The sequence below is a fragment of the Brachyistius frenatus genome, unplaced genomic scaffold (genome assembly GCF_029030835.1).
Source record: "Brachyistius frenatus isolate BFR_SWC_R1_liver_20210118 unplaced genomic scaffold, ASM2903083v1 Contig_118, whole genome shotgun sequence".
Lineage (NCBI taxonomy): Eukaryota > Metazoa > Chordata > Actinopteri > Embiotocidae > Brachyistius > Brachyistius frenatus.
The window spans coordinates 358,193-371,214 of NW_027210717.1; the positions used below are offsets into that span (position 1 = coordinate 358,193).

The 13,022-nt window shown below is 41.9% G+C and overlaps 1 protein-coding gene across 2 annotated transcripts in view; it reads left to right on the top strand.

The window, feature by feature from the left end:
- The window catches only part of mphosph8 (M-phase phosphoprotein 8), a 35,930-nt gene that overhangs the window by 16,511 nt on the left and 6,397 nt on the right, over positions 1-13,022 (top strand). The window contains exons 8-11 of one of the 2 annotated variants that reach the window (XM_069713360.1): positions 7,934-8,074; positions 8,911-8,997; positions 12,222-12,376; positions 12,593-12,744. In XM_069713360.1, the coding sequence (XP_069569461.1) occupies positions 7,934-8,074; positions 8,911-8,997; positions 12,222-12,376; positions 12,593-12,744 (535 nt within the window). Of the gene's footprint in view, positions 1-37; positions 2,412-2,859; positions 7,470-7,933; positions 8,075-8,910; positions 8,998-12,221; positions 12,377-12,592; positions 12,745-13,022 lie in introns of those variants that run through there. The other variant, XM_069713359.1, reaches the window with a different exon arrangement.

The following is a 13,022-nucleotide window of genomic DNA, read 5'->3' on the forward strand; positions in this document are numbered from 1 at the left end:
CTGGCAATGAGTCTTACTTATACTTGTTCTTTTACAGGCCTGTACTATTGGTGAGAAGAGGTCATTTGAAGGAGAGAGGAGCTTGATTGAAGAGAGAAGTTCGAGTGGTGCTCTTAGGTTGACTTCTAACATTGGCAGTGCAAGAATTGAAGAGGGTACTCCATATGCAAAAGAGAATCTCCCACAAGATTTGGATGGTCCAAAAAATGACAATAAAATGCCAAGCTGCCCTGCCGATACAAACACTGAACCAGTGGCAGTGAGGGTACATGACGATATCCAAAAAGGTGGGGACGATATAACTAAATCCAGAGCTTGTGGTTCAGCTACCATGCAAGAAGGCCAAGGAAAGAAAGACCAGATGGAAGTAGAGGAAGACCAGATATTGGATGACACAAATGGTGGTTTATCAAGTCAAATGAGTTTGAACATTGATAATCCAGATCCAACCAAGAATTATGAAGGGATGGCGACAAAGGGTGATGTCAAGATGGAACAAATGGGCATAGCTGACAATGAAAATTCCCCTGAGCAAGCAAATGACTCCAGTGATGAGGCAGAAGATGGGGTGGCAGGTAACTCGGATAGGACAGATCATCTTCTTTCTGAGTCTGGCACAGAAGAGATGGTTAAACTGCAAAGACAGCAACGCAGGAAGACTCTGGAAAAGCAACAACCAACACGATCAAGTCTAAGGACCTGCAAGAAAGTGCTTGAAACAACATCTAGCACAGCGAGGGAAGAGAAGAGAGACTCATACAAAAAACACTTCTGTTTTTACTGCAAAATGGCTTTCGCCCAACTTGCAAAACATTTGGAAAGGAAACATGCTGAAGAAACAGATGTTGCCCATGCAATACACTTCCCAAAAGGTTCAAAAGTCAGGCAGAGTTTGCTTGACCAAATTCGCAATAAAGGAGATTATGAACACAATTGCCAAGTTCTCAAAAGTGGACAGGGGGAAATTGTGACCAAGAAACAAGTAAAGAAGCCCACCGTATCTGTTCGGGACTTCCTGCCTTGCCAGCATTGTTTTGCATTTTATCGTAAAACCGATTTATGGCGGCATGAGCGGTCATGTAAGGCCAGAAAGGGAGATCAGAAATCCTCTGAAAGGACAAATCGGAGCAGAAGTCACGTTGCTGCCTCACGGCTGCTCCCAATGTCAGAGTTCCTAACTGGAGGCTGCGAAGAAATCATCCACATCATGCATCAAGATGACATCTCAAGACATATAAGAAATGACCCACTTATTTGTAAATATGGCAATGCATTGTCTGCAAAGTATGACAATGACAAGTCTCAGTTTGCTTACATTGCACAAAAGATGAGAGAACTTGGTAGATTTGTGCTAGCTGTAAATGAGCTTGACAACAGCGTGAAGTACTTGCACGAAATTTGTCTTCCATCCAAATTTGAATTAGCTGTTGATGGTGTCAAAAAACTTAGTGGGTTTGACCCCAGTTGCAGTAAATTTAAAACCATTTCCCTTGTCTCGAAGATTGGCTATTCTTTGAAACGAGCTGCAGAGATTGCTTTTGGGGAAAGCCGCATGACAGAGGACAGTGAAACAGAAAGTGAAGTGAAAAAGTTCATACAGCTTCTTGATACTAAATGGAGTGAGTGTTTTTCTCGCAAAAAGCTTGCCCTATCTCTGAAGCAAGAAGTCAAGAAGGTGGAAGTAGACAAATCAAATGTGACAGAAGATTTGATGAAACTTCACGGGTTTATCACAAGGGAAGGAGATGAAGCCAGGAAGGAGCTGAAAGAAAATCCTAGTTTGTCAACGTGGAAAAAGCTCAGCGAAGCCACTTTAGCAGATGTGTGTCTGTTCAACAGAGGAAGGGTCGGAAATATTGGTAGACTGCTCCTGCAAACTTACACTCACAAAAAAAGCAGAGGAATATTTATGCCCTCTGCAGATCAAGTAAGAAAAAGCACAAAATTGGAGTTGGTCCTTGGTTCCAGTTTTACCAGGTTGGAACTCGAAGGTCAGTATGGAAGGAACATGCTGGTCCTCCTAACAGAAAGGATGGTTTCTTCTATCGACTTGCTTGTCGAAAATAGAGAGCAAGCAAGTGTGTCAAAAACGAACCCATACCTGTTTGCACGGACCGAAGGTCCATCCTTCATCAGAGGATTGGATTGTTTCCGAAGGGCTGCAATGGAATGTGGAGTTAAAAACCCAGAAGCACTTCTGTCCTCATCGTTAAGAGAGCAAATTGCCTGCTGCTGGCAGCTAATGAGCCTCAGTGAGCACGAATTGGATCAAGTGGCTAAACTATTGGAATGGACCAGCCAGGAGTTTTACATGGTCCCCAAAAATGCATCCCACCTGGAGGAAGTGAGCAAACAACTGCTGAAGATGGATCGAACACTGCCGTCAAGTGCACCCAGTGATGCAAGAGATGGTCAGTACCCTTTGCTCCTTTGGATTTTCGTGCATTAATATGTTGTTTGATTGCAGAGATTGGATGGTCAATAGCCAGTATTCTCCAAGTAAAGATAACATCTGACAAGACTCTGCCAAGTTAAATTGGCCTGTTCTGTATCTTTTGACTCTATTACACAGTTTTGATCAGAAGATGGCGTTTACTCTGTTGCAATGAAGCAGGAGATGTTCAAACATGGCATTTTCAGATTGCTTCAAAGACATAGGTTAATCTCTGAAACGGCACTTGCCAAAACAGTCTCCACCTAAAGTTAACTTGTTCTGGAGATTTTTTAAAACATCAGTCCCGAAAACAAAAGATTTTAATTAAATTCCTTTCATCATTTTCAACTGAGACTACTGCATTCTTAATTGGATTAAGAATTTATTTATTTTCTGTAACAATGATTCTCAATACTTCTTTTTAGGAACTGCTGCACAGAAGCCTGCTTTAAAGAGAATACCTTGGAGTGAGAAGGAACAGACTGCAGTGAAGCGTTATTTAAGTGAATTTATTACAAGGATGAAGGTTCCTGGCAAAAAAGAGTGCAATGCCTGCATAGCTGCTGAACCAGACCTTGGAGGTAGATCTTGGACAGATGTCAAAAATTATGTACACAACACACTACAGACAATGCGTAGGAGAAACAACCAACAGAAGTCTGAGGGGAATGAAAATGGTTTGAATCCAAAGAGTCCAAAAACTGGAGTCCAAATCACAAAGCCAACTTTGGAAGTCACAAGCATTATGTGTAATATGACAACAGTGCATCCCGATCACCTGACAGAAAGTTGTTGTATGTCAATGCCACCATCAACCAGCTTGAGAGACCCATCACCATTCTCCCAAGAGATGTCTTCAACGTATGCATCCTTGTGTTCCACTAGTACAAATATGGTCCATACAAGTCAACCATTGATTTCTAGTTTTACACCATTAAATGCTACTGATACTCAAGTGGTTCCTACATTTACTCCACACAACACTACAACACTAATGCCTCCTGCATACACATCAGAAAACAGCAGAGTTCTGCCAATGTCTCCTTCGTATACACAGAATGCCACAAGTATGCCGCCCCCTTCTTTGTATGCACAGCAGGACACTACAAGTTCACCAATGATTCCTTCTTTTACCCCCCTTAATGCTCCAAGTACGTCAATGGTTCCTACATTCACGCAGTTGAATACTACAAGTGCACAAATGGTCTCTGCATTCTCAACACTAAATGACAGAAGTAGACCTATTGTTTCTTCATTCACACCTCTGAACAATTCGAGTGCACCAGTTTATCCCACGAGCCCGCCCAGGGCCCTTACAACTGCACAGGTTGTCCCAACAATCCACGGACCCAGTGTTTCTGACAGAGCGCCAGTGGTACAGGAAAGTACACCGGCGTCTTCTGCAGGAAGACAAGCCACTCCTGCTGTCAAGCCTCAAAAGAGAAACAAGAGGTTGTGGAGTGAGGAGGAACAGGCAGCAGTGAGGCGTCAGCTCGGAGACTTCTGTAAACTGGTAAAAGTGCCAGGCAAAAAGGATTGTGATGCATGTTTAGCTGCTGAACCAGCCCTAAGCACCCGAACATGGAGGGAAGTCAAATATTTTGTACATAACTCAATTCAGTCACTAAAAAGAAGAGGTCACGCAGTTGCATCCAAACAAAATGAAATACAGGAACCAGAGACTCATAATTCAAACACTGAGTGGGATGGTCCTGTATATCTGTCACTGTAAATATTTTGAATGCACATGCAAGGAAACAATAAGTGATCAGTGAAATTTAAATGTGTGTGTGTGAAGGCTGTGGCTTTCATCTCAATTTATATGGGGCTTAAAAATTAAGCAAATGTGAATTTTTGTAAAATGTACTGTCACTAAACCCTGGTCTCTGTTGCTGCACAGAGCTTTGACATTTACAGACAGATTTACCTGCCATTCTTAAAATTACATATCTCACAAAGATCCTAAAAAGTATTCGGAATCTAGTTGACCGGAGCAAGCTGCTGAATGCATGAAAGTACACCAAATGGGTGAGTTTAGTAAGTGTGTACTGTGGCTTTGGCTCAGTAAAAGGATATATTAATGTTAATATGGTTACAATGCATATGGATTTAATACAATCCAATATGTAATATTGTCAGTTTCAAAGATCCCGACATTTATTGAGAGGTGTGATCACTTTCGAAACGTGAACCTAACTTTGCTAGAATTCACAGCTTTCCACATTGGTCATTGATTGTGGCAAGTAGCCACGTTGTCACCCAAACATGCTTTCACTATTTTTAATACAATACTTGTGAAAAAGGTGAAACGCAATATTGTCCAACCTTTTCCTGAGCAAATACAGCCTCAATGACTGTGCAGTTGCAATGGGATTTTTTTTTCTTATACATCTATCTTTTGCCCATGCTGTTTTCAGTAGCATTTTTATGGATTTTGATGATCAGAAAAGAAATAGAAAACCTACAGTACCAGCAAATCTTTGCAGCCAACCCTTCCAACATTATACAGTAGATGTGAGTTGACTTTGCATCATTTTCAAATGCCTCGCCCAAGTCTATTATATTATTGCTTGAACCAGTAGCCAATACTGTAGATAGCCTGCAGCAGTAATGACATACCTTCCTTGCTAATGGTAGAGAATTAGGAGTTCTGTGTATACCTCTGACTGAATTATAAAAAGGTATTATTTTTTTGAGAATCCTGTTAATAATTGTGCATTATTATCTTCTTTTTTTTTTCATCTGTATCAACAAGGTGCCTAAAGGGTTTGTTTTATTTTTGTATCACCATACAGTGACTGTAGAGCATTTAAGTATTTTGTTGTATTTGATGTGCTCTAATTTTAGGTCAAATACACTGCATTGGTCTCATTTGTAATGCCTCATTTCAAGCTTTTGTTATCTCGATGTTTGTGACATTCATCTCCAGTTGCCAAGATCAGATTGCCTTTTTTATGTGCATCTTTTTCTTTGTTTTAGTTTTTTCCTAGACATACTTGATTGCATCTAACATAGCAAGTAAAATCCAAATCCTTTTTCATATTTCCCAGTGATCCAGCAGGGTTTTTTATGTTATTGCACAAGATAATATATTAATCAGAACTTGGTATAGATAGTTTAAATTTTCACCAGAAAGACGGTGGATAAAGAGGACTTTTTTTCTTAAACCTATAAACCAGTGACTACATTGACACCAATTCTAGTATTATTACCTTTAACATTAAAAAAAAAAAATGCAATATGTCAATTATGTATCTTTTAACATGTAAACCTTGTTGAAGATTTAAAGTTCCTACCCTGGCATTGATTAGACCCCTAATAATTCATCTGTTTTTTCCAAGGGGAAAAAAAAAAAATCCCCTGATGTCTTGGGAAAATATGCCATTGTTTTTTTATGTGGATTTCCACCCAGTGTTGATGGTAAATGTAGTCATTTGAAGCAATTCATTTCTTTTTGTGTGTTATATTGATGAGAAAGCTGAGTATTTATGCTAGGGGAGCTGTGTTTGCATTGCCTACATGTACCAGGATGCACTGCGCACTGAAGCCTTGACCCTCCTGGTTTCAGTTGTCTTTTGGAGTTTAGCATCGGTATACCAAAGAAGTGCTCAAGCACACGTCCATCGAAGTGAGGATAAAACTTTAGTATATGGTGACACACTCGGTCAATGTCGGCTTCAGCATCCAAACTGCTCACGATAAAAGTCATTGCAGAATGAGTCCCTTTCTGTTGGCATTGGAGGGCAAATGAACCACCAGAAGCTGTTTGCTTTTGGCAGCTCTGTTTCTGGTTGGTTCCCATTGACCATGTCCACTTGCACAACTAGTGCATCTGCAGGGTCGCCTCCTTCTGCTGCATTTCTTTGGCCATATACTCGGGCTCAAATAAAAACAGCTGAATATCTAAGTCAGCTGCACTGTTATATTTACTGGTAGCTGCAGCTGGAAGAACAACAGGTTTTGCAGCCGCTTCCCAGAGACACCGAGAATTTCATAAAGAATGTGTTGCTTCAATTGATTGCATATACCATCAACAATGATTCGATAATCCCTTTTTCTTTTTTTTTTTTTTATACTGTGGCTTGGATGCAACTCGTCACTATTGCCTTCATTCAGTACACAGGCAGATACTTCCCACTTCTGTCTCCACCCACCCCTCGACTACTTTAGACTGGAGGGGTCTTTAAAACTCACTAACAGATTGCTGGTCGCTGGCCTCCCAACTGTAGTCCTTGATAAACAGTGTTGATACATTTCAGTTCAAAAGTTAGTCACCACGTTGTTGTTTTACAATGGCCATTCAACGAGGCACATGTAATATAGATGGCCTGTTGTTTGGTTAAGCAAGTCAAGTTTGTAGATGTCTTCACTGGGACACATGAAAAGAAAACTCCACAACATGAAGTCCTGTGATTTTTTTTTTTTTTTTATCATTTTCTTTGAAGTCAAAAGGAGAGGATGTTATTGTTACGAGGTCTACACAGGGCTGCAATTTTTTTTGTCACGGATGGAAGCTTTTATGTTTTTACCTCTGTAGCAGCTGTAGTGAACCTGTGTAGAGTAACCAGTGTTCACCCTTTCATACCAAAGCCATTAGTGTCAGACATGCATAAAACCCTGACTGTAAGGAGTGTTGCGGAGCCAGGTCACATAACCTTTGTCTACTCCTTTCCACCAATGGCAAACAGGTTTTTCCCTGTGTCGTTGCTTTCTTGTAAAAGGGGTACCTCTGTGTAACAATATACTGTATACAGTAGTTCCAGATCCAGTTGTATTTGGGACATGAATCTGTTGGAGGTCTACAAATCATTAGTGATTGTTCAGACACTACCATTGCTGTTAGGTGTTGAAAAGCAAAGACTTTTGTTTTCTGCATAGTAGATAGATATTTTTTCATTGCTGTTGTATAAGCACACGTTGCGTGTTACTCTTCATCCTGTCATTATATTGCCTTCAGGTAATGCTTCCTATTAAGTATTGTAAGGAACTTATAACTTCTGCTTGTACAATAAAGTGCTTCTTGGCTGAAAATGTATTGAAATTGTAATGTAAAAGATATTTATTTGATTTAGCAATTTTTAGTGTTTTGAGTTCTAATCTGATTTGCTAGGCAAAGTGCTCGATGTTAGCAGAAAGCCATCTGCAATTGTATTTATCATTAAGACTAAGGGCTCTGCAGTCATAGGGTTCAGACTACTTGTAGCAACGCCAGCAAATCTCGGCGAACTGAAACTGGAGCAGGAACAATATCTTTTAATTTTCTTCAAAGTTTGCAATGGTCATTTACCAACATGAAGTTACACTGTACTCACATTAAGGGAGGGTCTCTGTCGTTTACAGCTTGGTGAGTTTTCAAAAAACCTCTGAGAAATATTTTGTTTTGAGTTCTTGTTCGTTTTGTTGAGAGATTTCCCCTGTTGAGCCGTAATACAGTACAAACTACAACTGGTCATTTTACCTCCTTTATCTGTAATACTGTGACTGTCTGTTTGTCCACAGGATGTCAGCGGGATGTCCCTCAGCATGCTGGCAGCAGCAGGGGGGCAGGACGACATCCTCCGGTTGCTGATAAAGAAGGGGGTGAGGGTGAATGGACGACAGAAGAACGGCACCACAGCCCTGATGCATGCTGCCGAAAAGGTAACTCGGCCTCTTACCTAAAGATGAGAAGGGGGGGCTTCACGTGTGATTTGTTTCTAATAGCTTTTATTTCCAATCCCCAGTGAAAAAACAAAATGCAGCAGAATAACACTGCTGTATGTAATCAGATAATTTGCACCATCACCAGCATCACTCAACAGCTGTAGCTCCCATAGTGGGTGCCTTTGCATTACCGAGTCCATAAGGTTGTGCCAAATATGCCACTCGGTAACATTTGATCACATAAAAAACTAGACGCCTTTTACTCTATATAAATTTGTTTTTGTTTTTAATGCATCCAAATTAAATTAAAAAAATAAGCTGAAACATTGAAATCATGTAATAAACTCTTTTAAAAAGCCCTGAGTACCTTCAGTGCAGAAACTGTAGAAAATTCTGATATAAAGAATGAGAATGGGTTGATTGATACTTGAGGCCCTTGAAAACTTTGATGATGAGACAAATTTCATTTTGTAGAACAAAAGAAAACCATTTACCCACAATATTTATCTGAAGATCTGTACACTAACCTTTAATTTATTTTTCTGAGTAAAAATAGGTTTGTTTGTGCCAGTAAAAATGTTAAGTTATCATTAAGTTCATTGAAATACCTTCCTGGTCGGGAATAGGGGTTGCCATTAAAAAGAAAACTCCTTTGAAGAGTTGCCATGATTTTAAATAGTTTGGGGACCATTGATCTTTGGTACCATAAGATGTTAACCAAATATTTTCATGCAGCATCACAAATCATACACACAAAGTTTTTTTGGAGAGACATGTGGTCTGAAATACAGACACTCGCATGTTGTATTAAACCTGTATTTTATTTCTGTCAGAATTTTTTGACAACTGTTGCGATCCTGCTGGAGGCGGGCTCCTACGTCAACGCTCAGACGCTGGGAGGGGAAACGGCACTGATGAAGGTAATGATGCATTTTATACACAAACCTCAACTTTCACTTAGGTTTTTCTGTGGAACATACAAACAATATATCATCTGTAGATGTGTGGCGAGCTGCTTTACAAAAGCAATTTGCCAGCACTTACTGGCAGATCACAAATGGTGCCGGCCTCCCATTTTACTGTTGATTGTCACTTACAAATTACAGATGAATTCACAAGGTCTGCAGTCCTTTACAGGACTTATTCATTTTGTGCAAGTGTGCTGTTTCTTTGAGTCCAAAATGGCAAGATTAATGATTTCATGTTGGAGGTTGCAGCTTTCCTGTTGAAAATTTCTGAAAAACGTGTGCCTGGTAGTTTTTTTGTTATTCTCAAAATCAGGCTTTCATACCCATGTTGAGCATCTGGAAAGTATTCACAGCGCTTCACTTTTTCCACATTTTGTTATGTTACAGCTTTATTCCAAAATGGATTAAATTAATTTTTTTCCTCGAAATTCTAAACACAATACCCCATAATGATAACATGAAAAAAAGGTTTTTTTGAAATGTTTGCAAATCTATTAAAAAAACAAACAATAGGGCTTTCGCACCATCGGTGCTCGGGCCCTAATAAAAAAAACGAGAAAAAAAAAATCACATTTGAACCACCAGGACTCTTCCTAGAGTCGGCCGCCCGGCCAAACTGAGCGATTGGGGGAGAAGGACCTTAGTCAGGGAGGTGACCAAGAACCGGATGGTCACTCTGACAGAGCTCCAACGTTGCTCTGTGAAGAGAGGAGAACCTTCCAGAAGGACAACCATCTCTGCAGCACTCCACCAAGCAGGCCTGTATGGTAGAGTGGCCAGACGGAAGCCACTCCTCAGTAAAAGGCTCATGACAGCCCACCTGGAGTTTACCAAAAGGCACCTGAAGGACTGTCAGACCATGAGAAACTAAATTCTCTGGTCTGATGAAACAAAGATTGAACTCTTTGGCCTGAATGCCAAGCGTCATGTCTGGAGGAAACCAGGCACCGCTCATCACCTGGCCAATACCATCTCTACGGTGAAGCATGGTGGTGGCAGCATCATGCTGTGGGGATGTTTTTCAGCGGCAGGAACTGGGAGACTAGTCAGGATGGAGGGAAAGATGAATGCAGCGATGTACAGAGACATCCTTGATGAAAACCTTCTCCAGAGCACTCTGGACCTCAGACTGGGGCGAAGGTTCATCTTCCAACAGGACAACAACTTGAAGCACACAGCCAAGATAACAAAGGAGTGGCTTCGGGACAACTCTGTGAATGTCTTTGAGTGGCCCAGCCAGAGCCCAGACTTGAAGCCGATTGAACATCTCTGGAGAGATCTGAAAATGGCTGTGCACCGACGCTCCCCATCCAACCTGATGGAGCTTGAGGTCCTGCAAAGAAGAATGGGAGAAACTGCCCAGAAATAGGTGTGCCAAGCTTATAGCATCATACTCAAAAAGATTTGAGGCTGTAATTGCTGCCATCAGTTGGGTGTCATCAGCATAGCTGTGGTAGGAAAAGCCATGCGAGTGAATGACAGAACCGAGAGAGTTGGTGTACAGAGAGAAGAGGAGGGGACCCAGGACAGAGCCTTGAGGGACACCAGTAGTGAGAGGACAAGGTTCAGACACAGATCCTCTCCAAGTTACCCGGTAGGTGAGGTCGTTGAGGTAGGATGAGAACAGGGAGAGAGCAGAGCCTGAGACACCGAGGTCCTGAAGGAGGAAAGAAGGATCTGGTGGTTCACTGTGTCCAATGCAGCAGAAGGTCTAGAAGGATGAGGACAGAAGAGAGAGAGGCTGCTCTAGCAGTGGGAAGCTGCTCAGAGACAGAAGGAGGATCGTCTCTGTTGAGTGGCCTGTTGAAACCAGACTGGTGAGGGTCAAAAAGGTTATAATGGTGAAGATAGGAGGAGAGTTGATTGAAGATAGCTCGTTTGAGAGTTTTGGAAAGAAAGGGGAGAAGAGAGACGGTCTGTAGTTGTTTACTTCAGCCGGGTTGAGGGGGGGTTTCTTCAGGAGAGGGTTCACTCTCTCCTTCAGAGAGTTCAGGAAACAGACAGTTGACAGGGAAGTGTTGATGAGATGGGTGAGAAAAGGAAGAAGGTCAGGAGCAATAGACTGGAGAATATGAGATGGGATGGGGTCAAAGGGGGCAGGTGGTTGGGCGGGCGGAGGTTACCAAGGTGAGAACTTGATTGGGAGACGGGGGTGAAAGAGGAAAGCGAAGGGGATGAAGATGATGGAAATGTATTTGCAGAAGCTGGGTTTGAAAATGAGGAGCGTATGTCATCTATCTTTTTAGTAAAGTAGTTGACAAAGTGGCTCGGCAGAAGGATGGAGGGAGGAGGGGGGAGTCAAGGAGGTTGGAAAAGATGGAGAATAGCTTTTTGGGATTGGAAAATGAGGATTGAATTCTGGTTAGGTAGAAGGAGCTTTTGGCTGCAGAGATAGAGGCAGAGAAAGAGGAGAGGAGAGATTGATAGGTGAGCAGGTCGTCAGGGTGGTTAGATTTTCTCCATTTCCTTTCTGCCGCTCTCACAGTGACTCTCTGGGAGCACCGAGTCAGACAACCACGGAGCTGGGGAGGACTTGCGGGCCTGTCGTAATGTAAGAGGACAGAGAGAATCAAGAGAGGAAGACAGAGTAGAAAGGACAGTGTCTGTGGCAGAGTTAGGATGCATGAGTGAGAAAGAGTCAGCTGAAGGGAGGGCAGATAAAACAGAGGAGGGAGAGAGATACAGAGTCTGTTGATGTGGGAGGGTTGTCGGTTTGAGAGAGTAAGAGATAAAGAAGTGGTCAGAGACATGAAGTGGAGTTACAGTGAGGTTAGATGTGGAGCAGTTTCTGGTGAAAATATAGTCCAGGTGGTTACCGGCTTTGTGACTTAATCATTATGGGGTATTGTGTGTAGAATATTGAGGGAAAAAATGAATTTAATCCATTTTGGAATAAAGCTGTAACATAACAAAATGTGGAAAAAGTGAAGCGCTGTGAATACTTTCCGGATGCACTGTATGCCTTTATAATTGAGACCAGTGGCAACTGTGAATTATCCTGGATTATCTCATCAATTGAAGTGTGAATAAATGTTACAGGAATTTAGCAAAAAGGTGACAAAACTGGCAGAGATGGGGGAAAAAAAGGAAGATTTGTACCCTTTGGCCTCATATCCACAGTGTTCTCTGTACACATACTGAGGTTGTGTTGATAAATATTTTGTGCTTCACTGCAGGCATGCAAAAGAGGGAACGCAGACATAGTACGCCTCCTGCTGGAGAATGGAGCTGACTGCAACATCCTGTCCAAGCACAAGAACACAGCCATGTACTTCGCCAAACTCGGCAACAATCTCATGGTGTGCGACCTCATCAAGGACCACATCAGCATGTGAGTAATAACCACAGCTTCCAGACCGTGAGGAGAGATGACAATAACCGTATTTCAATGATGGCTTAAGGCCTCAGAAAAAATAAATCTGAACTTTACAATGTTAAAGAAACTTTTCACGTGATGTCCATAGTTTGTACACAGCACTCTGTCCCAGACACATATGGTGACACAGCAGTTTGAAATCAACTGCCTGCCCATCTGTCCGTCTCTCAGGCTGTCCAGCGTGGCGGAGGACACCATCCGAGCGTACTTTGAGTCTCGGCTGGTGCTGCTGGAGCCCGTCTTCCCTCTGGCCTGCCACAGGCTTTGTGAGGGACCTGACTTCTCCCTGGAGTTCGGCTTCAAACCGCAACCACAACCAGAAGGTAAGACACAAATTTTACGTTTGAAGGTCATCAGTTCTTAACTGGCGGTATAATTTCTAAATGTACCATATTACCATCGCAAACAGCGTGAGAGATGCTGGTTGGCTGTTTTTCTGTCGGGGATAAGATCACGTTACACAAAACGCCACGGAGCATACACATGATATTGTGAGAGACTTCTAAAGGTCAATCCAGGTAAAAGCTTTTTAGAAGCCGCTGTCAATCACTTGTCTCACCAAACAGATAAGTTGTCATGTTTTTAAATGTATCATTCAACA